Source organism: Tachysurus fulvidraco, chromosome 14, assembly GCF_022655615.1.
Source record: "Tachysurus fulvidraco isolate hzauxx_2018 chromosome 14, HZAU_PFXX_2.0, whole genome shotgun sequence".
NCBI classification, from domain to species: Eukaryota; Metazoa; Chordata; class Actinopteri; order Siluriformes; family Bagridae; genus Tachysurus; species Tachysurus fulvidraco.
Genome location: NC_062531.1, coordinates 6358059 through 6380869, shown reverse-complemented (window position 1 = coordinate 6380869; position 22811 = coordinate 6358059). Strand labels below are relative to the sequence as shown.

Below are 22811 nucleotides of genomic sequence, written 5' to 3'. Positions count from 1 at the left end.
AGAAGCATTTTAGGGTCCGATGATCATCATTGAGTTGTGTGAACCATGTGTGACATTAAATAAAGTGAAATATGACACAAATAATGTTTATTTCTCTAACGTGTCATGCCTTTATTTTGACAACAAGCACGGTTGTGTTCCAAATGTATTTAAGTGGGGAACAAGTGCACTCAAGCATCCCATAACAGATAACTTCTTGTTAGGTACCGATTTAAAGTTAACTTCCTGTGGGTCCCATCACATATAGGGGTGAAAGGAAATGATGAGACAGACAATCTGACCAAGCAGACTTTGAAACGCTCACATATTGACATACATTTGTCATGTTTACCAAAACTGCCAGACAAAGGAACAGTTTCTCTACACAGACAATCACCCTGATTAACAACTCACCATAATTATATTATCTGCTTCATATCTATAACTACTGCTTTATCAGAACTGTCAGTCATCACATCACACTTCATGTTACACACAATACTGCTGCAAAGAATAATATTATACAATACTATTATTTGCACTACCACGCACTTCTCACACTTTATATACGTAACTGATCAGTCATATACTCTCTATTCATATTTAATACTCAAATCGTCTGTATTGTCTTGTCTTGTAAAGTATAGTGTTATTTATGTCTGTACTCTTGAGAGTCACAAACAGCTGGAAACAAATTCCTCATGTGTGTCAAGATCAACACACTTGGCCATTAAACCTGATTCTGAATCTGCTTAAGTAAAAAGGAAGTTAGATAGAGGGATCAGAAAAAAATGAGAAAGGTGTGGCAGAAGGAATGGGACACTGGAATACAAATAAGGCACTTATACTACATTCAAGAGCATTTGAAAGAAACAAATATGGCTCCAGAAAAGAGGATGTTAGAGTCTCCAGAATGTGCATTGGACACTGTGCCATAAAGAATCTCCAGAATGCACATTGGACACTGTGTCATAAAAAATCTCTAGAATCTGCATTGGACACTGTGTTTATAAAGAATCCCCAGAATGTGCATTGGACACTGTGCCATACAGCGTCTCCAGAATCTGCATTGAACACTGTGCCATAAAGAATCTCCAGAATGCACATTGGACACTGTACCATAAACAAATCTCTATAATCTGCATTGGACACTGTGCCATAAAGAAGTTATGCACAGAATAGCAATGAACGTAAAAGAGAAAGGTGCTAAATGTGGGCAAGAATGCTCATTAAATGTATTGCATATGAAAGAGAAAGATTTCATCTAACACATGTACTCTGACAGTAAACAATTTGTCTGTCTAGTTTCTGCTAGAAAATGGACCAAAGCAATCTAGAATTTATCACAGACTACAGAATTATCTAAAAGAAACAAGATTAAATAACAGGATTTAGGAACCCCAATCATTTATTTTTTATTTCTTTATTTAATACATAATTAATTAAAATGTAATCCTGCGTCTAACTTCACTGCTAAGTTACAATCCACCCTCAAATCCAGTAGGTGGCGGGAATGCGCCTTCTAAGTTGGTTCCAAACCGCCAATAAACACCAAAGAAGAAGCAGAGATTTTCCTGTTGACAACCAGCAACAGTTTATCGGTTGCTAGGCAGTTTTTTAGACTCCGCATGAATGTTTTTAGATAACTGCTAGAATATAACATTCGAAAAGATATTTCATTTTGGTAAAATACTGACAAATAAAACGCATATGTTAACTTGTTTTTAGCCGGTAGTGGAATAACGCGGTTGCCTCGCGACAGTTTGCAGTGTTTGCTAACAAGCTAACGGGTTAGCAAGAAGACTAAAAAGACTTAAGGGGTTTGTTTTGGGCGCACAGGCTTTAGTACAACATTCATTTACAAAAATGAGTGAACAACTGAAGTTCATCGTGGAACAGCTGAACCGAGAGCCTTTCAAGAAGAACTTTAACTTAATCACTTTTGATTCTCTGGAGCCGATGCAGCTTCTGCAGGTCCTCAATGACGTTTTAGCTGAAATTGACTCTAAGGTAACAAAAAAACTTTCAGATTAACATTACATATATCAGACACTCTTATCCAAAGTAACTTGCGTTTTTATTTCAATTTATACAACTGAGGGTTAAGGGCCTTGTTTAGGGACCCCAGCAGTGGCAGCGTTGGTGGATTTGGGATTCGAACCCATGACCTTCTGAATAGTAGTCTAAACACTTTAACACCTGAGCTACCACATCCCATGGTATAGCTATTAGCAGATTATAATAGCAGATTAGCTATTAGTTAGATTAGCTTTTTTTTTTAATTGTTGCAAATGTTTTTTTGTTTTTTTTTGTCTTAAAAATTGTATCCAGTCAGTCCTGATTAAATGCTGTCTTTACTATGGAAATATCAAAACAAGAAAATCACTTCTAAATCGCTCACTCAGGTTTAAATCTGACTGTTTAGACTGGCTATAATTTATTCGTCTCATTATGATCGTCTCATGCAAAACCGATCATTTCTGCCAGTTATGATTTACTGTATTATTTGAACATTTTGCTTCTTATGCCATGCAGTTTATACCTGTAAAGCAAGGGGGAGAAAATCACTTTCATTTAGCCCTATTTTACTTCCAAATTTATACCCAGCAATCTGAGACTATTAATTTATCTTCAGTAACAGTTTTACATTTACAGCATTTAGCAGACGCCCTTATATGCAGAGCGTATTTTTATACAATTGAGGGTTAAGGGCCTTGCTCAGGGGCCCAACAATGGCAGCTTGGTGGACCTGGGATCAAACTCACAACCTTCTGATCGGTAGCCCATCACCATAACCACTAGGCAACCACATACTTTCTTCCTGTCACTGTGGCAGCGGATCCGGAGTTTGTGTTTTTGTGCACTTGTGTTGCGTCCCAATTCACATACTATCCATACTACATAGTTTTATTTGCAAAGTTTGGAAATCGATTGTCCCAAATTGTAGTATGCCGAATTGAGTATCCAAAATGCTTCTGGACGCTCTCCTATTTCTGGTAGATTTTCAAATTATGGGTGGAAATTTAGATTTTTTCAGGTAATAATGGCCACAGCTCCTTGCATGAGGGAGGATGAGTTTTGTGAATGTAAGATGTAGGGACACTAGAGAGGTGTAAATAGAATGTGGAGAAACAGGAGTGGTAAATTAAGTTATACAGTATTAATTATATAAGTAATTATGAATGAAGAAAAGCTGAAATTGATCTAGAAATGTGTTTACGGTGACTGTTTATAACTAGGCAACGATGTTCCCTTCTTTTACATCTGATATTTGTATGCCTCAGTACCTGCATATGCTTTTTATATGCACTAAATGCTATGCACTTTTTCTTTACAAAAAAGGTACATACTTTTAGTGTGTGGTGTAATATGTTGTCAAACGTTTCACAGCCAGATTATCCTTTAAATGAAAAAAAAAACCTAAATAAAATCCATGGACCGCTTTGCTACAGATTTCTTTTATGCACATAGCAGTTTGATAAGGTCTACATGTAAACAGTTATATCTCCCACATGTTTATTGTCTTCTATTTCAGCAAGCACTTGATATCCGAGAGGAAATGCCTGAGCAGACAGTTAAAAGGATGTTCAATTTGTTGAGGATGTTGAAATATAAACCATCTGGCGGCTTCTCTGATGTGTAAGTAGTAGTGAAAAAGTGAAGTAGAATAACTGCTAATGTGGCAAGGGATCAATGTTACAGTATTACAATCAGTATTACAAGTATTACAGTATTACAAAATGTTACAATCAGTATTACAGTACAGACTTTTCTGATCTGATTAGTTAGAAGGTCTTGATTCATTTCTATAACAGCAGCTCTGAAAAGCAAATCTCATGCTTGTCTCTGTTTTCCAGGAGCAGTTTTCGGCAGGGTCTGGTGATGGGCAGTAAGCCGGTGGTGCACCCCATCCTGCACTGGCTGCTGCAGAGAGTCCCTGAGCTGAAGAAGAGGGCCTATCTGGCTCGCTTTCTCGTTAAGCTTGACGTGCCCACCGAGTTCCTGGCTGATGAGGTCATCTTGGAGGTCTACCACCAGGTTTGTGCTCATTTAGGAGCTGATGGACACAACGTTTCACTGAAACAGCTTGTATTATATTTTTGAAATAGGACATCATAATGCTATTTTCAGTGCAGTGGAATTGGGTTAGAACTTTTTTTTAATAACATATTACAAATGAACCTGATATCGGTGTGGTCTTAAGCTTTGTTACATGCTCTGGTTTTATGTACGGTTGGTAAAAATGGAAGAAATGACAAACATATCTACATTTCTTATATTTAATAACATCAGCAATTAATAACATCTTCACTTTTACAATTTAAATATGATTCAGTTCAGCTCTTGAACTTGAGCACTGTTTGTGTGGCTAAACAGAATATTGTCATTTACGCTCCTATATGTTCCATATTGCACTTTTTTAATGTTTTATACATTTATGCATAGAAGTGTATGTGATTCTTTTGTAATGTATTATTCATATAGTATGAAGAGCTGGTAGAAGGATTCAAGAATTACCATAAAGAGTGTGAACAACTAAGGAACTTTGGATTTTCTGCCGCTGAGATTCGACGTGTAAGAGGATCATTTACTTTCATTATTTACTTTTATATTTTAGTAAAAAAAATATACTTTTTTTATACTTTCTTTGTTTTGTTACATTCATAATCTTTTTTTTAATATTGATAAAAAAAATGTTAAACAAACTTTTTTTTTACAGACATTCTAATGGATACATTTTATTTTAAGTATTGTATTTCTGATGCCAATTATTCAATGTCTGCTATGGTGCCATTAATTGTATCTTTATAATATAGATATAATTTTTTTTGTCACATGTTCTTGAAAAAACAGTGATGTAATATGTTACTGCAGGACATTGGGGCTATGGAGGAAGAGAAGGATCAGCTGATTAAAAGAGTGGAGCGTCTGAGAAAGCGGGTAAGAAAGCCTTTGACTTCAGACACGTTTCATTAGTAATATGTTTGTCTCATGTAGAATAAATTGTGTACCTTTAGACAGATCGACAGCTTATTCCTTTGTATATCCTTTAGATTGTCATCAAGCGTGTTCAACATTACGGAATGTGTATTACTTAATTTGTCCACAAGGTGGAGTCTGTGTCTAACCATCAGCGCATGCTAGAAGTGGCCAGCCAGCTAAGGGTGGAAAAGGAAAGAGAGGAATCTCTGGCTCATCAGAAACAAGAGCAAAAGAACCAGGTACATTGTGGGCTCAATTTATTTAATATTATTTATTTCTTTTTCTTTTTTTTTTTTTCAATTTTCTGAAACAATTTATTTATGCAATGCGTCTTAGTGCCTCATGTGGTGTGGAACATTGTATATATCTGTTAGATATATAGACCAATAGCAGCATTGTTCCAAGCCAAGAATCAATTTCTTTTACATGCATAATGTGTGGTTGTTCATTTCAGCTATTCCAGGCTGAGCAGAGAAGGCAGAGGTGTCAGCTCCAGCTGAAAGACTTGCGACAGGCAGCAGCAGATGCCAAGCCTGAGAGTGAGTAGACCATGGAAAAAGTCTTTGTGTCCTGACGGTCCATGACTGAGGTCAAATAGACGTCATCTGCCCCGGCGGCCCATTAAACAGACCCCATTTAATCATATGAAGGCTTCACATGATGTTTTTTATAGGCACCACACATATTCCAACACGTGACTATGGTGTGCATTGTCAAATTCCAGATCACTAGATTTTCAGCAGTTCAAATATTTCAACCGAAAATTGCAGATAATATAATTTTTTTTCTGCAGTTTTTTTGTATGCGTTCATATTTTTCTAAAAGGTTTCTAAAATTAGCACTGTCTGCACCGAATATGTCGTGTGTCATGTGGGAGTACAGTATGCTGTGAGAGCATAGTGCTAAAGGCTTCTCTGTTGCAGGCCTGGTGAAGAGACTGGAGGAGGAGATTAAGTTCAACTCCTACATGGCATCAGACAAGCTGCCCAAAGAGCTGGAGCGCATCCGCAGCAAAGTGCGCTACCTGCAGAAGGTGGCGTCCGAGCCGGCTATGGGCCATGCCGAGCTGGACGAGCTGGAAGAGAAGGTCACTATGAAGTGCTTAGTTCTGATCTCAACACAACACTTTTTGCCTGGACTGCTTTAAGAAATGAGAATCTTTTTTGTTTTATATCCTCCAGTATAACACTGCATGAATAACTCATCCCACATCTGTAGTCAGATTCAAATGGAATTCTGTTAGTTATAACGTCTCAGCACATAGTATACACAATCTGTGCACACATAAGGAGTTTAAAAATGATGAAAATAGCGTAGTACTGATTTCTCTAACCTCTGACAGTAGTAGCAGCCATAATTCTAATCATGTTTTCTTTCTTGGTAGATTCATTAGCCTTATATCTCCACTAAAGATACAATTTACATATACAAAGCATTTCTGCATGCATGACTTTAAAAAGTTTTTCCTAAAGATAACTGAACACTCAAACATAATTATACATGATTATTTGGCTGCACAACATCCCATTTCCATTTCCTAATGTTTTCCAGATCATTTAATTTCCCATTCATGTGTTCTGCTGTTTTTGGGTGAACCCGAGATAAATAATTTTGTTTCTCCTACTGACCAGATTAAAGAGTTAAATCAGATGAACCAGGCGATGGAGAAGAAGATGACCAGGACTGACCCAATGGATGATAATCTCACTCTTTACAGACAGCAGGTAGGAGTGTTTTTGTTTGTCCCATTATTTGGAGCCATTATACTGAGACCTAATTCTTTCCCTGACATCTTCATGTTGTTGAATAAATTAAAGAAAATATTGTTGAAAGATTGATCAGATTCCCCAGACAATTTGTTTTCAAATCTTTAACTGTCCAGTTTCGGTGAGCCTGTGGTTATAATGAGTACTTATTGGATTTACCATAACCTTCCTGTCAGCTCATTCTCATCTGGCTGCTCTTGGGGTTTTTTTCATTGCTGCCACAAGATTGGTTGATTTTTATATTATTGAATAATTATGAATGAATTAGCGGGAGTAGAGGGGTTCCTAATAAAGTGACCAAACAGGGGTAAATGTGAGTGTCAGTTTGCAAGTTGCATCCCTTGATTCTCCTGTGTTTATTAAAACACAGCTTTGAATTTGAAAGAATGATTGATGTCACTCATCGGTAACTGTTTCATGTTGTAAATAGCTAGATGTTTATTATCATTTCATAATATTTACATCATGTTTTTAAAATGAAAATGTTGTTTCTTATGGAATAGATAGTATAGCAGAACTGATTGACTTTTTGATAGACCCTGCATGGTGGCACATCATTGGAAACCTTTAAAAATGTAATGTTTGTTAGGCTTCTATCATAGCGCGTAAGAAGGAGGCAAAGGCAGAGCAGTTGCAGGAGTCCAGGGAGGAGGTGAACGCCATCACAAGAGAGCTTAACGCTAAGAGTCAGGCTGCTGGACAAGGAGGACTCGAGATCATCCGCTCAGACGAGGTACAGCACGACTTCATACACTAAAACTGCACTACATAAGTAAACCTCACTTCAGCATTTATTACAGCAACTTACATGTTCATACAAGATAGCTGCTACAAATTAGGCTCCAGAGTACCGGTGCCGAGGGTGCGTAATTACATCATAATACACAACTATAATGCTACAGTTTTACAGTGCAGTTTTAGCATATTACAAAAGAAGTGAAAATCAAATCAAAAAGTAATAGGCCACCAATTAGAAAGTCTGTTATAGGTAAAGCTGCATATACACCCAGTGCACACAATGTGAATGTTATCGAATGTTTTTACACACAGTTCCATTTCATTTTATATACTGGGCTTAATCACAGGTTTTTCTGTTTTAATGTGCCAGATATGCTGATATTAATCAGGGATATTTCCACAAACATGTATTAGTTCTGAAAGTAAAATGTATGTTTTGAATGTGATTATATTGTTGAAATGTAATTTTTTTTGTAGTGTGGGCTTTATTACATTAAAAAAGTGTGCTTATGGAAAAAGCCATAAGTTCTAGAGTAGCTAATCGAGTGAATGTTTTTCCTAACTGGACTACATTTAGTCTAAATGTTTGTAATTAGTTAATTGGTAGAATAATGTTAGCACTTGCATACTGTACTATTGTGTACGCTGTTCTCCCTGCTTTAAAATATAAATTGAACCCTCCTCTCAGTAAACAAATAAATGTCTCTACTGTATGTCCCTGATAAGGAATCTGCACATCATCCTAAATAGCATTGTTGTGTTAATGTTCCTGTCTCTGTTCTCTGTCTGTATCCTCCCACACTGTGGATCTGTCTGTCTGTCTGTCGGTCTGGGTGGTTGGTAGATTTGGCTTGCCCTTATGCAGGGAGACAAAGGAGATAGAGAGGCACAGAGGTTAAAATAGCCCCCACCATGTCTTTCCACTTGCTTTGGTCCTATCTTCTTTGTTTGATAAGGCTCGCTTCAGTATGTGGCTCTTCCAACTGTGAACAGCTGCAACAGTACACCAGCCATTGATAATGAAACAAGATAGTGGGAAACAGGAAAGTACACTAATTAGGAATGAACAAAGTAAGGAGTCAACTCCTGTAGAAACAGACAAGTGAAAAAAGTAATCCTGTGTGTGTTTGCCCATAGAAATCTGGTCAGTTTTTTGCTCATCAACAAGACGTGTTTTATTGACCCCAAAAATGCAGCTTTTGAAAAATAAGGCCAAAATGGACCACAAAGTAATGTAAATGTCCACGAAAGTGCATGGTGTATGTCAATGTGTGTGTATTTGCGGGTGTGGAGGATGTTTAAGACAGAGCACTGGGATGGATTATGCCCTTGTATGGTCACACAATGGCACTGCACTGATTTAAAAATGGAGAGAGAGGGGCACAAGGGGTTCATAGCTGTTGTAATGAAACCGACATTTAATAGATCCATGTAAATAGAGCAAGCCTTTCAAACAGCAGCTGGTCCATATCCCAAAATCCATGCGTGTGTGAATGTGTTTGCTCTGCACTCTGCCTCCCTCTCTCTCTCTCTCTCTCTCTCTCTCTCTCTCTCTCTCTCTCTCTCTCTCTCTCTCTCTCTCTCTCTCTCTCTCTCTCTCTCTCTCTTTAACTTGCAAACTTGTAATTTAAGCTCACGTTTTTATTTAATTGGCTCTTTTTGATTAAATCGCCCTTTTTATCTACAATTGTAAGCTGCATAACCTATTGTTAATTCATGGTCTTTGTAAATAAAATAGTAACATTTAGATTTGGTGTCACAGACCAGAACCATGCTGCCATCAAAGAGGTATGTTTTATGACAGTGCAAGCACTATTATGGTACAGGCAAAATAGAAAGATGGAGAATTAATAAAATATAATTAATAAAAGAGAATTAACAAAATATAAAAGAATAAGTAAATAAGGGAAAACATTGAAGTGGCGATCAAGGTCTGTTAACATTGCATTCATGTGTATTTTGTTTTGAAATGGAAAAGAGAAAGCAAGCAAATAGATTTTTTTTAAAAATGCACCTGAAAAGTGTTCACCCTGACATCAGGAGAGTGCAAGTTGAACTCTTTACAATGCCACATGTTGTTCATGTTAAGCATGCTCTCTTTTTGGGAGTGATAGTTTACTCATTGTCAATCACAGTCACACTAGGCTTTCTGTGAGCTGAGATATGAGGAAGAGGGCAGATTGTGCTTGACGTTGCCCTATGACGTACAGTAGCATGAGTAGCTCTTTAATAAAATAGATGCTGGGTGAGAATTAGCAGATGCCCAAATGGGGGGGACAGAAAACTTATTTTTAACTGTTCAGCGTGTTTCACCTCACAGTCTCAATGAATTCTTAAGAAATCTTTAGGGCACTACAGCACATATTTACAAGAACAGAGTTGACCTGAAAGTGCAAGCATGCTATTCAACAGGCTATCCACAGCTTAAGATTTATATCCTAAAACCTTGTTCTGTCTTCATAAATGATGTGATCAACATATCATATATCAGTTTTGGGTGATTTCAGCACTGGGAAATCCTGCTGATTTTATCAGCTGCCTTGTCATCTCCCTTTTTTTATCGTCAACCTATATTTATATATTTAAATTTAACAGCTCATAGTGATCTACATCAGCAGCACATCAGCCACTAATGGCAATATCTAATCTACCCTTCTTAGTACTTCCCTAGTAGCTGCTGATGCACATCCTGGCTAATCAAAATCAGAAACATTGGAAAGCAATAATTTGAATACTTTTTGTCCTTTCATGCATTTTAGACAATGTTAAAGTTTAACCAAATGCTAAAATATATGTTGCTGAAACATTTGGCTGGCACTATATCTTTCTGATAACATGATTAAAGGTCATCTTTGCAAACTGCTCATATCTTCTTATACTGATTCAGATACAACAGTTTCTTGTATCACAGGGACGTGTTTATCTGATTTTTCTACTAAGATCCACTGCACAACCTACCTTCTCTTTGGGCAGTCGATGTAAATGCAACACTTGCTAACAATGATTTATTTGCAACCTAATGCCTCAGAGTTTTATTTCCATTTCACAGTGATGATTACCAACGCATGTGGTGGTTAATTTAGCCACTGTCACTTGACGGTAATTTGTAATGAGAGAAAACAAAGGAACGCTACCCAGCACAATTGGTGCCTATAATCCCCCCAACCTTGTCTGCCCTTGATACTCTGAAATACACAAAGGGTAAACTCTGACACACAAGTGTCACATTCCCTGAGTGACACACGACGCACTGTGATTTCTGTGGTTGCTTTCTACATTTATAGCTTCTGGCTGTAGTGACAGCAGGGCGGTCCAAACAATGTCCTTTTGCAGGAACTGCCAGATGATGAAGGCCCTTTACACCCCTGTACACGTGCCTATAGGCTTAGGTTACTTTTGTTTTGGGCCAAGGAGACGTCCCTGAGGGACACCACTCCACTAGCAGAATCTTCTTTAAAATAATAAATAAATAATTATAATAATTTACACCTCCACCACCACAAATCCAATTTCATTTAGACAATTTTTTTTTATTAAAAAAAGTATTATTATTGTTGTTATTATTATTATTATTATTATTATTATTATTATTATTATTGTTATTATCATTATTATTATTATTATTTATAACATTCTATGAATTTCCATTCCGTTAAATGTAATTAAACACAATGTCAACACCTCCCAAAATGTTTTATCCCATTTGTAAGACAATGATTTTACAATGATTTAAATTCTGAATTTATGATTAAATAACAGGTCATACTTTTTTTAACCATAACAGTTACAATTAATGTTGTAGAACATCCTTAAAAGTTGTCATACATATCGAGACAAAAAAATAAATAAAAATGCATCTTGTCCAGAGCAAGCAGAAAGTTCTCTGTCTCAAAGACTATGCTGGGGTGGAAACATTGCTGACTGGGAACAATCAATGCTATCGGAGACTCTTTCCATAAATGTTCTATAAACATTTCCTTATAGAAAGATTCTGTATATAAACTTGCTTAGGTGAATAGCAGGATGTTTGCACATCTGTTAATTATTGGCCTTACATTGCATAACTGCATGTAAATATGTTGTTACTATAGAAACTATGACAAGAATTGTGTTAATATAAACCTATTAAAGAATTTAGCTGAACTTTTTCTGACAAATCAGATTAGAGATTTCAGCAGCGTTCGATTAATCCTTTGTGCATGTCTCATCTTGAAGACTGGTTATAGTCACTGTGCATAGATGTATGGAAAACCCACAGATAGGAACCTGTGTGTGTGTGTGAGACTGATGTTTATTCCTGTTTGAATATTTCTCATGGTTCCCTGCTGACTATTGTTATAGCACAGCACTTGCTCGGATCTGACCTCCATGAGCTTTCCGCATCCAAACTTGATCCTGAGTGTCCCTCATGGCTTTTGATTTGTTGCTTGTTATCTCTGTGTTGTTTACAGTTTAAGAGGTATGTTGCCAAGATGCGTGGCAAGAACATCGTATATAAGAAGACGCGTCAGGAGATGGCAGAGCTGAAGGCTGAGTTTGGCATTCTACAGAGGACGGAGGAGGTCCTTCGCCAGCGCCACACTGCTACACAACAGAATCTGGTATTAAATTGGACCTCCTTGTTGCTATGTGCTTTTCCCTTATATCTTCACATTATGTCAGTAAACTCACATTGGTTTTGCTTTGGATTGGATTGAAATTTATCAGCTCTATGTCCTTATTTTGTACACTTACCTTTTTACCCTTGTCATTATTTCCGTTTCTTCCTTTTCCCCTTTTTTCTTTCTGTACTGCATATTTCCATATATTTATTTATGCAAAGTTTGTAATTTTGTTCAATTTATTCATAGATGGCAAAAAAATCACAGTATGCTTCTTATGGGATCATGATTTTTGATATTGTAAGTGGGTTTAGACATCAGTCCTATAAGGATCCAGCAGATCTGGGACTCAAACGCATGACTGCTTAGTCAGTAGAAAAGAATCCATTGAGCTACCACATCAACATTGTAAATTACACATAATTCACAGCACACATTGATCAATGATATCTGTTCTTATTTCAGCTATATTTTATTTAACTTCACCAAATCTTGAGTTTTTATACTGTTGTGTCTGTCCAGCGTTCTGTCCCTGACCCTGTCCCGCTCGAGCATCCATTCCCATTCAGATTTCATTGCATTTGCATGAAGTTACAGCACCTTCCTGGAAATGACTTCACACCTTTGAATCCTCCCAGCCTCGGAACTGCTGATAGCTCTTTTGACGCAGGAGGTCTGAGCCTGAGCTATTTGTGAGCAGCATTTGCTCTCTGGCTACGTGTGAGGCTGATATTAGGCAAGAGAGAGACTTTTGTGGTGGTTGGCGAGCCTGGACGCCCCTTGTTGCAGCTGTCCTTCTGTTCCTTTTTCTTTCTGTCTGTCTCTGTCTCTATCTAGAAACCATCCTTCAATATGTCCAATACACACATGATCCTTTACTTACAGTCATACTTAAACCACCAACAATATCTTCCTGCACTGTCACTCAGTCATTCAGATACATGTTCACACAGCATTGATACAAACGCATAACACAGTGACACAAAGTACTTGTGAGTTGCGTTTGCTTAGTAGCTGCTGAAAGCTTTGGGTGTTATGTATGTGGAGTAGCAGGTTGCCAGACTAATTATATGTAGGCTTTAATGAGGAGGTGCGCTGACAGTTAAACATCTTAAAGTTCCCAAGGTCTCTGACCTTCATGAACCCACATAGTGTGGTTGTGTATGTAGGATTACCACCACTGTAATTTCAACACGTTTCCCTGAGACAAGAACAAACCCTGCTTACTGTTTGAGTTATGATCACTTGTTGGGGCTATTCTCTACTAATGCAACTTATGATTTCAGAACACTACACTGGTAAGACCTCCTCTCATGTCTGTCTTATCATTTTGGTTTTTCTCTGGTAATAGTTGTAATCTGAAATTATTATTATTATATGTTTTTAACATTTAATGACGCTCAACAACTGAACTTTGATTTCCATTATGTCAGTTTAGCGTCCATATTTTTTCAGTACAAAGTTCTTTTCTATGGTTATCACATATACTCCTCCCACACAATTATTTCCCAAATTTGGTCACCTTCCTGGTTACTGATTTCATGCAGTATTGCCATGTTCTGCAATAAGTATATACTTGTCAGCATTGAGAAATTACTGTTTGTACTTTGATGAATAAAACTCATCAATGTAATGCAGCAATATAATCCAGGCTCTTTAGCTCGTATTGTAAACAGTATCTGATATGTAGGGTATGAATTCTCTCACTGATCATGTAGACATGACTCTTCACAGAGTACTTAACACCTTCAGAGGCTCATTGTGTTTCCAGGCTTTCAGTAGCATCATACATATTCTTAGTGCATGAAAACTGATTATACCTGCAAACGAGACTCAAATGATTACCCTCAGGGGAAAATTGTCTCTGGACTCTAATGTATTTATCTTTTTTGTTTATCAGCAATCCTTGGAGGCTCAGAGAGGGATCTCAGGCTTCAGTGAGACACAGGAGGAGCTGGAGAGAGTCTCTGCCATCAAAAGTGAACTGGACGAGCTGAAGGGGCACAGGTTGGACAATATGTCTGAGATGGTGAGCAGATAATAAAAATGCACATGTGAGATGTTTGTTATCCGTATATTTCCCCATATACTCCATAGAGTGTTGAACCTTTAAAAGCTCGACATTGTCACGTATGCTGTGTATTGCATCAGTTTGTGTGGTGTTCTTTGGCTTTATGTTTTTGTTCATTAATGAGTGCTCTGGGCTTATGGGACAATGCTGCTCCCCCAATGAGATCTGTAACTGCCATGACACACCACTTGCTTTGGGTTGCTACAGAAACTAGAAGAAATGAACCGCTGTAAGGCAATATTGGGACTTGGAAGTTGCAAAAAAAGCCCCATTTGCACATAAGGAAACAGCACATCTTAAAATGACAGGTTATGATCACATTTTGGACATCAAAACATCATGTTGGGTTTTACTGCTGCATTTGTTCTATGTACTTGCTCAGGCACACAATGGGTTGCACTTCCCTTTGTCTGTTTTTGCTGTTGTCCATTTGTTTGTGTTATATTGCAATATTTATTTATTTATTTATTTATTTATTTATTTATTTATTTATTTCTATAAAAATGTACAAATGTGATGTCCATATAAACATTTTATAGATTTTCCTTTATCAAATATTAACACATTTTCTTATTTATTTTATCATTAGACTTTGATCATGTGGAGCATCATCACTGCAGGCCCCTGTGAATGAGATGTTACTAGAAAATGTATAAGAAACAGCACGAGAGCATGAATATAAACAGAATTACAATAACCTGTTTTTAGGGCGACTTTCATAGAAAATGAATCAACCGCATCAGTACTGGGAATTCAACAGCACTATGGTATAAGTCCTTAGTGAAGTGAGCCAGTGGAGAAGTGAAAAATGCAAACTGTCCAGTACAGGAAGTATCGAGATCTAGAACAAAGAACGTCTGATAGAGCACCTAATTGTGTGGTCATTTGTGTTGTTTCAGGTGAAGAAGATCAATTCAGCAATATCGGAAAAGAAGACGGCTCTGTCTCCATTAATAAAGGAGCTGAGGCCACTACGCCAGGAGTGCCAGGTGTGGGAACTAGAGCAAAACTTCAGGGGATTGTACAACACGTATTGCCCCTGGGAACATAATGTGAAATGAAACAGATATAATATGTAGGTGTTAAATGGAACTAAGTTTAAATGAAAACAAGACTAAGCAAGTGTAGTTTAGCTGCACCACAGGCTGCTGCTCAGGCATCACGTCAGCCACGTCACCATAGTAACCACAGCAAATCAGTGGAACTTGAGAAGGATCAGAGATGAGTTGCTTTTTTTCTCCACTATTATTTATCTGACACGAAACTATACAAAATATTTTACAACTAAAAACCTTGATTGAATTTTCAGCCTGGGATTTGAAATCACCTGGTCAGGTTAGATTAACCACTGAGATACCCACTGCTCTATCATTAATAGTACCATGATTAGCAATCACTGATGAAACATCATTAAAGTTGATATATTACTTAGCATTTTAATTTCTATCATGTACAATCATTCAATCCAATAAGCAATATGTCTTTCCTAGACCTCTCAACAGTCCAGAAAAAAACAAAATATACACAGAATAATAAAACAGTTGAATTTGAACAAACATACATGTACAAGCATTCAAATAATATAATAGACATATATGTGCTAGGTTATCTTACATTCATAGCACTCAAACTTTTTTTTTTATTCTGTTTATTTAAACCAGGAGCTTTCTCAGGAGTATGAAGAGAAAAAAGGTCTGTATGACACTTGCTCTGCTGGTCTGGAAAGCAACAGATCCAAATTAGAGCAGGTATAGTAGCCTATTGCAATCTCACATACAGCCATTGTTCATGCAGTAGAATAGAGTCTTATGTAAATAGGACTTGTTGTAGTAAAGTCTTTAAATGTGCTGTGTGTCTAGGAGGTCAGGACCATGAGAGAGGAGACATCACAGGCGGAAAACCGCTATCACCAACTCAACTGCATGAGAGGGGTATGATCCACCCTCCTACTTAAAAAAACCACACCACCTCTGTACCTGACATCCTACTGTTTTTTTACTTCAATACCCCTCTCCTCACCTTCAATCCATTCGCAGATCACTGAGATTCAAATTCAGCGGGCAGCAGATGAAATGAAGATCTATGTGTCCTCAGACCCACAAACGCGGAAAAAGTCCGTCAGGTATAGAGATGTTTTACTGTTCACACCTGCTCATTCATATGCAAATTCTTTCTTTCGTAAATTCGTTGACATGAGCAAAGCAGCTCATGTCTGAGCTTATTTTAAGCAATTTGTTCCCCATATGCCCTCGCTTTTCTTAACATGGAAATGTGGGACAGATTTTTGTGTCTCTCATTTTAGTGATGCTTAGAGGTGCTCCACTGCTGTGTCCTATTCTTGGTTTCTTCATTACTTTTAGTCGGGCAGTCATTAGAGGACAATAGAGGTCTTTTCATATAGAAGTGTATTTTCTTTGAAGGATTCATTAGCCCCTAAGGTATGAGTTTGGCACCAAAAGAGTGACCTAGAATCAGATTCTGTGGCAGATTCAGAAGTTATGGTATATCTCACATTGCAATAAAATGTCTCTCATTTTGGCCTTTTTGTTATATATGTTTTAGGGAACATTCTATTCAAAGCCTTTTTTTTTTACAGCATGGAGAATGAACTAGTGTTGCTTTGCGTTAACTCTGTAAAATATTTCATTAGCACCCTAGTTTTCTTATATGTATGTTTAATTGATATTAAAGTCCACATCCATTGATGATCCAGTCCACAATTCTAACACAGCACATCACCCAGTCCTCAACTCAAATTCAGCACGCCACCTAATCCACAACTCGAATAAAATACACAACTCTAATACAGCACACCACCCAATCCACAAACCAAATACAGCACAACACCTAATCCACAAGTGTAACAAAACACATCACCCAGTCTTCAACTCAAATACAGCACATAACCCAATCCTACATCGAAAAAATGGGACATCAGCCAGTTCACATCTGTACTGTACCACACCATCACCCAATCCACAGCATGAATACAGCACACCAACTAATTCCCCTGTCAGAACTGGTCTTATAGAAAATGAATGAACAAAGATAAGAAAGGAGGCTAAACACATTATAACCGCTCTTCTTTACAGGGAGCAGTACATCAAGAACATTGCAGAGCAGGAATCTTTGGGCAAGGTAAATCCTTTGCTTCTTAAACTGTCTATCAAATCCTTTAGCCTGGTACCGCCCTCCCCAGTCTGTTACCCAGTCTTGTGTGCTTAAAGCAGGCTGATGATAGGTGGCAACAGGGGCATGACCCCTGCTATATTCCTGTCATGCTACATTGTGATTCAGTTACACCAAAGCATGTGAATTATATGGCAGTGATGAACAACATTACTGCTGGACTATCCTCACAAGGAGGATCTCTTGATATGACACTGACATATGATGTATTCATTTGATTTATTTCAGTGATTATTAGTAGCTACTGTATATAGTGACTGACTCAAGAAAGCAGGATTACATGGTGAGCTATGAGTGAACAAGGTGGGAGAAACAGGAGAAGAGAGAAACAGGGAACAACATGGGAGAAAAATTTCCTCAATTAAATAGGCTAAAAGGTCATTTAGAGGCATGCTAACAATGCTATTGTTTTCCTGTGCGCACTAACAGAAGCTCCGTGAGGAGCAGAAGCAGGTGAAGGAGAGCCATGGGCCCAACATGAAGCAGGTGCGCATGTGGAAAGATCTGGAACAGCTGCTGGAGTGTAAGAGGCAGTGCAACCTGCGAGCCCAGAGCCAGGCATCCATTGGTCAAGTGATACAGGAGAGCAGAGAGGACCGTCTGGTTCTCTAACAGATCCACATTAACGTTTCTAGCTATTTTTTTTTTTTTTACCATTTCCTAGAATATGTTTCTGCTTTGATGAAGAAATATGTGTTCAGAGAGCAAATAGAGAACAATACTGACTATGCTGTTAAAAGTTTCCCTTCCTTTTTCTCCCCATCAGTACAGAACTCAGTACGTTTTGCTCTTACTTTTCTAAACAGAGCAAAATCTCCTTCTTTGGACATAATTACCCAGAGTTGGGAGATTTTTTGTGGATATAACCAGTGGAGCACTCTGAGAGAAAGCACGTGTTTGCAGAAATGTTCCATGGATCAAAAAATTCAAACAAGTCCCTTGTCTTCATTTTGACACATCTTTAAGAATAGAGCTACAATCCCTGTGTTGGAAGATAACAGTGAACAAAGTGTTACACTTTGAACGCGCCTGCACACGGTTATTTTGGGAAGCAGCAGTCATGACCTTGGGCAGAAGAGCTGTCCAATTTAGGAATTCGACTGGTCCTTTTTTGTTTTCCGTCACTGAGGGGCAGAGGTAATCAGCAGAGAAACATCTACAAACTCCTCCCCTGTTAGTGCACGTGAATGGCTCTCCAACATGGGACGCTTGTGTAATATAGCAATGGCTGTTTGAATAATAAAATAAATTGGTAAGAGTTGCAGGATCGCACACAAGCTTCATTTCCATCTGCACTCACTTAAATGAACAAACTTTTAAGCATTACAGCTTCTATTCTTCTGTCTGTAAATAAGGAATTAAACATAGCATTGCATATGAAAAGATAAGAAGATATTCCATACTGCTGTGATGGGATATGGGCTGATGTGAAGTGGATTATTTTCTTATAACAGTACATGCTGAAGGGTTGTTGTTGTTTTTTTTTTATCACACCATGGCAAAATGCCACCAATTCCAATTTTTTATTTATTGATAAATGTTACATTATAAATGTTAGTGCCTGTTATTACTTACCTTCTAGCATACATAAACAGTCACCCTCTCAACCAGCATCTCTTTCTTCTTATTAACACACCGGAATGTGCAAAGACTTCTGTACAAACTTTACCATGGCAGAACATTTACTGGCCAATGGGCTGACACCTGAGGCTCTTTACATAAATATCAAATAAAATATCAACCAAAAGCTTCACCACATCACTGAGTTTATGTTGTTCTTTTTTTAAATATAGTTTTAATCTATGTATTATTAAGCTTATTGTTATTGGACAATCTGCATAATTTAAATGCTTACACATTAGAATGAGTGAGAATTTTCCAAAAATTGTGCATGCCATTGATTTTTTTTTTTTTACTCACCTTGTGCCAGCTGTGGGTTTAGAGAATTAAATACAATTGTGGTACTACCAGAGATATCACACTATAGAATACTAAAGTTATATAGACAGTGACCCAGTTTGCTAAAGCAAATATGAGGTGAACAGTATATTTTAGGGCAACCTTTCATACCATGAACTTTTCCAAACATTTGATCCCACAGTATAGTAAGTATGACAGTGTCTGATTTGTTGTTATAATGCAGTGCTATAATAAATTGTCCCCCTACTAAAGGGCATTTACAGTAAAGTGCTTAATGTAGTCTACATTTAACTCAACCGAAAGTCAACATCTGGCTGACATTTGGGAATAGAACAAATGGAACTAGTCATGTGTTGGTGTCCTAGGCATCGACTGGCATGCAGCGGAACCATTTGATCGATATCTGCTTGTCAAAACTGTAAGACATGTCCTGTTACTTGGCAATATACATGACAGTCCTATCAGGAATGGCAGCTTTTTAAATAGAAACAGGGGTCATGAGGTCCACTTGACAAAGATAGCTGTTTTACTGCATGTTTTAAACATTCTTACTTTTGCTTACTGGGTCTTATGGCACCCTGAAGGCCACAAAAATAATCTTCATTCATGCTTGTATGATTGAATGTTCATATGAAGTGCACATGTATTGAAGGACACTCAAATTCAGGGTGTTAATGCTTCAAAAAACCTCCTGGTGTCATTAGAAAAGAAATGTCAGTCTTGTTCGATATGATGGGGCTTCCTAAAGTGGTCAGGGATGAAATTATTAAACAGGGAATCTATATCAAACATACATACATGTCTGTAAAATTGTTTTGATATTATGTGGGTCAATATTTAATGTAACCACAAGTAATCATCTCTCTGATCTGATCCTTGGACAGGTGTACCATACAAGATTTCACAACAAACTCTCAGACTAATGATAACGAAGTTAAGAGAAAAGCCAGAAATCACTTGAAAAGATTTGTAAGATGACCTGAAAGTACCTTACAATCACGCTTCAAAATCTAGTGGAAAGAAGAGTGGGGGCAGTTATAAGAGCAGGGGGGAATGTGTGGTGGACAAACTCAAGGTTAATATACATGTTTTTGGATTGGGTGAACATTTTTGACCATATAGGGTATGTCATACAGGCAGCTTTTTTCTACAAAATTAGAAAAAAAAAGCTAATTACCTCTTTAGACTTGATGCTGTGATTGCTAACATGCTTGGCAACAAAGTACTAATGTTGGTCATTCGTGATGTCCAAATACTTTATTCCCTATATTTTTGTTTGTTTATCTTATGAATGCATTCTTTTTGCTACTAAATTTAAACATAAAGTTAAAAGTAGTGTTTGTTGCCAAGGGTAACACATGAACATAACATGTTCTTGCACATAGAATTGTTGCTAAAAGTTGGAAATAGATCATTTTCTAGAATGTCTGTACGCTCTAGCATTAAAAATTCCTTTCACTGAAACGCAGCTGACGGAACCTATTCCAGCATAACCTTGCCTCTGTGCACAAGATTTGGTAGGGAGGTTGGAATGGAAGCCCAAGAGAAGCCTCTACAGATCCCTGACCTCAACTCCACTGAACACCTTTAGGATCGACTGGAACGCTGACTTTGCTACAGCCAAGCCGGATATCAGTTCTCAAAGTCTTGTACTTTCGTGTGATGAGCAAATCACCATAACAACAATTAGGAAAACCTAGTAAAAGCCTTCTCAGAACAGTGAAGGCTGTTATACCATAATGTGGATGTTCGGTGGTTAGGTTTCTACATAATTTCACAATACAGTGCATATTACCTGGCTATTTTATAGAATTTAAATTACGGCATAATCGTTCCAGGTGATTACATATAGGCCATAATTACATTCCCCCACATCTAAGTGTGAAAGGTGTCCAATCCAAACATACAATTATGACTCATGAGCAAAGAATTCCGAAATGTAAAAAAATTCTACAACTGATTGGTAAATCCAAAAAATATTGAAAAAATTATATATATATATATATATATATATTCTTTTTCTTTTTTGTTTGTTTTATGAAGTGTTTCTTTGCTGAAACACTTCACTAGCGTCTTGCATCTTCAACATGAGGTACTGTAGGTACAGTAGGTAGGAGGGTAAGTTGAGATACAGCCTTTATGTGGTTGTCACTGATGGCTCGTCGCACAAGCTCCAATGAGCGGGCTCGGTCTGCGGCTCGTGAGTCGAGGAGGGGCGGCAGCGGCGGAGCTCACGCGATAAAACAAGAGTAAACGCTGCGCCGACTTGCCTTTGACCAGCAGGACTCAGCGGAGACGCGCGGAGACGCACGGAGACTCGTGTCCTGACAGAGCGCGCGCACTCGGGCTGACTGGATGTGATGTACTGAGCGAGGACGTCTCTCTCTCTCTCTCTGTCTGTCTTTCTTTCTTTCTCCCTCTCTCTTTTTCTCTCGGCTTCCACATCTTCAGGGAAACACACACCAGACCCTCTTTTTTTCTTTCTTTGTTTTATATATATAATATATATATTTGGATAAGGTTCCCTGGAAATCCTCCGCATCTCTCCTCCGTCTCAACAGCAGAACTTTCAGGCTCATCTTTCTCTCAGCTCGCGCTCACGTCAATGTTTACGGTGCACGCTGAGAAACACAACGCGTTCTGATTCCCTGCTGAAGGAAAGGATTTGCTTTGTGTTCTGATCTGAGACCTGACCCTTCCATCTTAGCCATGGAGAACGCTCACATCAAGAGCGTGGAGGAAGTTTACAGCTATTTTAACGTGAACGAGAGCACGGGGCTGTCGCTGGATCAAGTCAAACGCCAGAAAGAGAAGTGGGGTCCAAACGGTACGTAGGTGCTTTTAGACCCCATTTTCTGACACATTTAAAACTCAAAACACTGCATATAAACAGTGCAGTGAGACAGTGAGAGTTTTCCCCGACCTGGGAATGCAATGACGTCATAACTCACGTCATTTATTTTACCCATTTCGTCATAATACAGTATTGTACGTACGGATTGGTAATGACGTCACAGATTTGATTATTTCCTACAAACTCATTTAACCTTCAAAATAAGATTTTTTAAAATTTTTATTTCATTTCTAAAATGTTTTTCCCCCACATAAAATGTCATGTGCTTGGCTCATTTTCTCTATTAAAAAAAAACAACCAAACAAACAAACAAACAAAAAAAACCCCCACTTCTTTGGTGTATCTACTATACCTAGGGACATGTTAACTCTGACCATCTCAAAGCATTTCTCACTTATGTTAATTCAAAGCATTATTGTTATATTCACCATACAGTATAAAAAGTTCTCCAGGCAATAAACATACAAATTAAACATATAACAGTACACATCTAAAGGCAGTAAGAAATATCTTGTACTGTAATGTACAAGGTGTACTGTAATGTACAAGGTGATCAGTATAACATATGAGGATATGAGCAGGTTCTGTTCAGCGCAGAAGAAGGCCATCTAACTGTAGGCAACTGGTTCCTTTCACCCTTTTCACCTTGCAAAAACTTCACTCAAGCTGTTTAACAAGCTCTCACTAGAATGACTACACTGACCATTGAT

General features: G+C 37.8%; 2 protein-coding genes across 3 annotated transcripts in view; both read left to right on the top strand.

Moving 5' to 3' along the window:
- The first annotated feature begins 1516 nt into the window (after positions 1–1516).
- On the top strand, positions 1517–19085 carry ift81 (intraflagellar transport 81 homolog). The gene is made up of 18 exons (XM_027133209.2): positions 1517–1989; positions 3515–3618; positions 3837–4017; positions 4465–4554; positions 4855–4920; positions 5091–5201; positions 5417–5501; positions 5886–6049; positions 6594–6686; positions 7318–7461; positions 11918–12067; positions 13968–14096; positions 15038–15127; positions 15800–15886; positions 15998–16069; positions 16175–16260; positions 17231–17276; positions 17757–19085. The coding sequence occupies exons 1-18, from the start codon at positions 1846–1848 to the stop codon at positions 17937–17939; spliced, it is 2025 nt and encodes a 674-aa protein (XP_026989010.1). The 5' UTR covers positions 1517–1845; the 3' UTR covers positions 17940–19085.
- A 2419-nt stretch (positions 19086–21504) lies between these two features.
- atp2a2a (ATPase sarcoplasmic/endoplasmic reticulum Ca2+ transporting 2a) overlaps positions 21505–22811 on the top strand; it is a 31613-nt gene continuing 30306 nt past the window's right edge. For both annotated transcript variants that reach the window (XM_027133125.2, XM_027133124.2), the window contains exon 1: positions 21505–22074. In XM_027133125.2, coding sequence (XP_026988926.1) covers positions 21957–22074 — 118 coding nt within the window. In that variant the 5' untranslated portion in view covers positions 21505–21956. The remainder of the gene's footprint in view (positions 22075–22811) is intronic.

What these genes read in the sequence shown, in the direction of transcription:
- ift81 (XM_027133209.2), top strand. Translation starts at nt 1,846, where the DNA reads ATGAGTGAACAACTGAAGTTCATCGTGGAACAGCTGAACCGAGAGCCT. An exon ending in TCTGGCGGCTTCTCTGATGT is followed by an intron (nt 3,619 to 3,836) that starts GTAAGTAGTAGT and finishes TCTGTTTTCCAG; the next exon opens with GAGCAGTTTTCGGCAGGGTC. An exon ending in TGGACGAGCTGGAAGAGAAG is followed by an intron (nt 6,050 to 6,593) that starts GTCACTATGAAG and finishes CCTACTGACCAG; the next exon opens with ATTAAAGAGTTAAATCAGAT.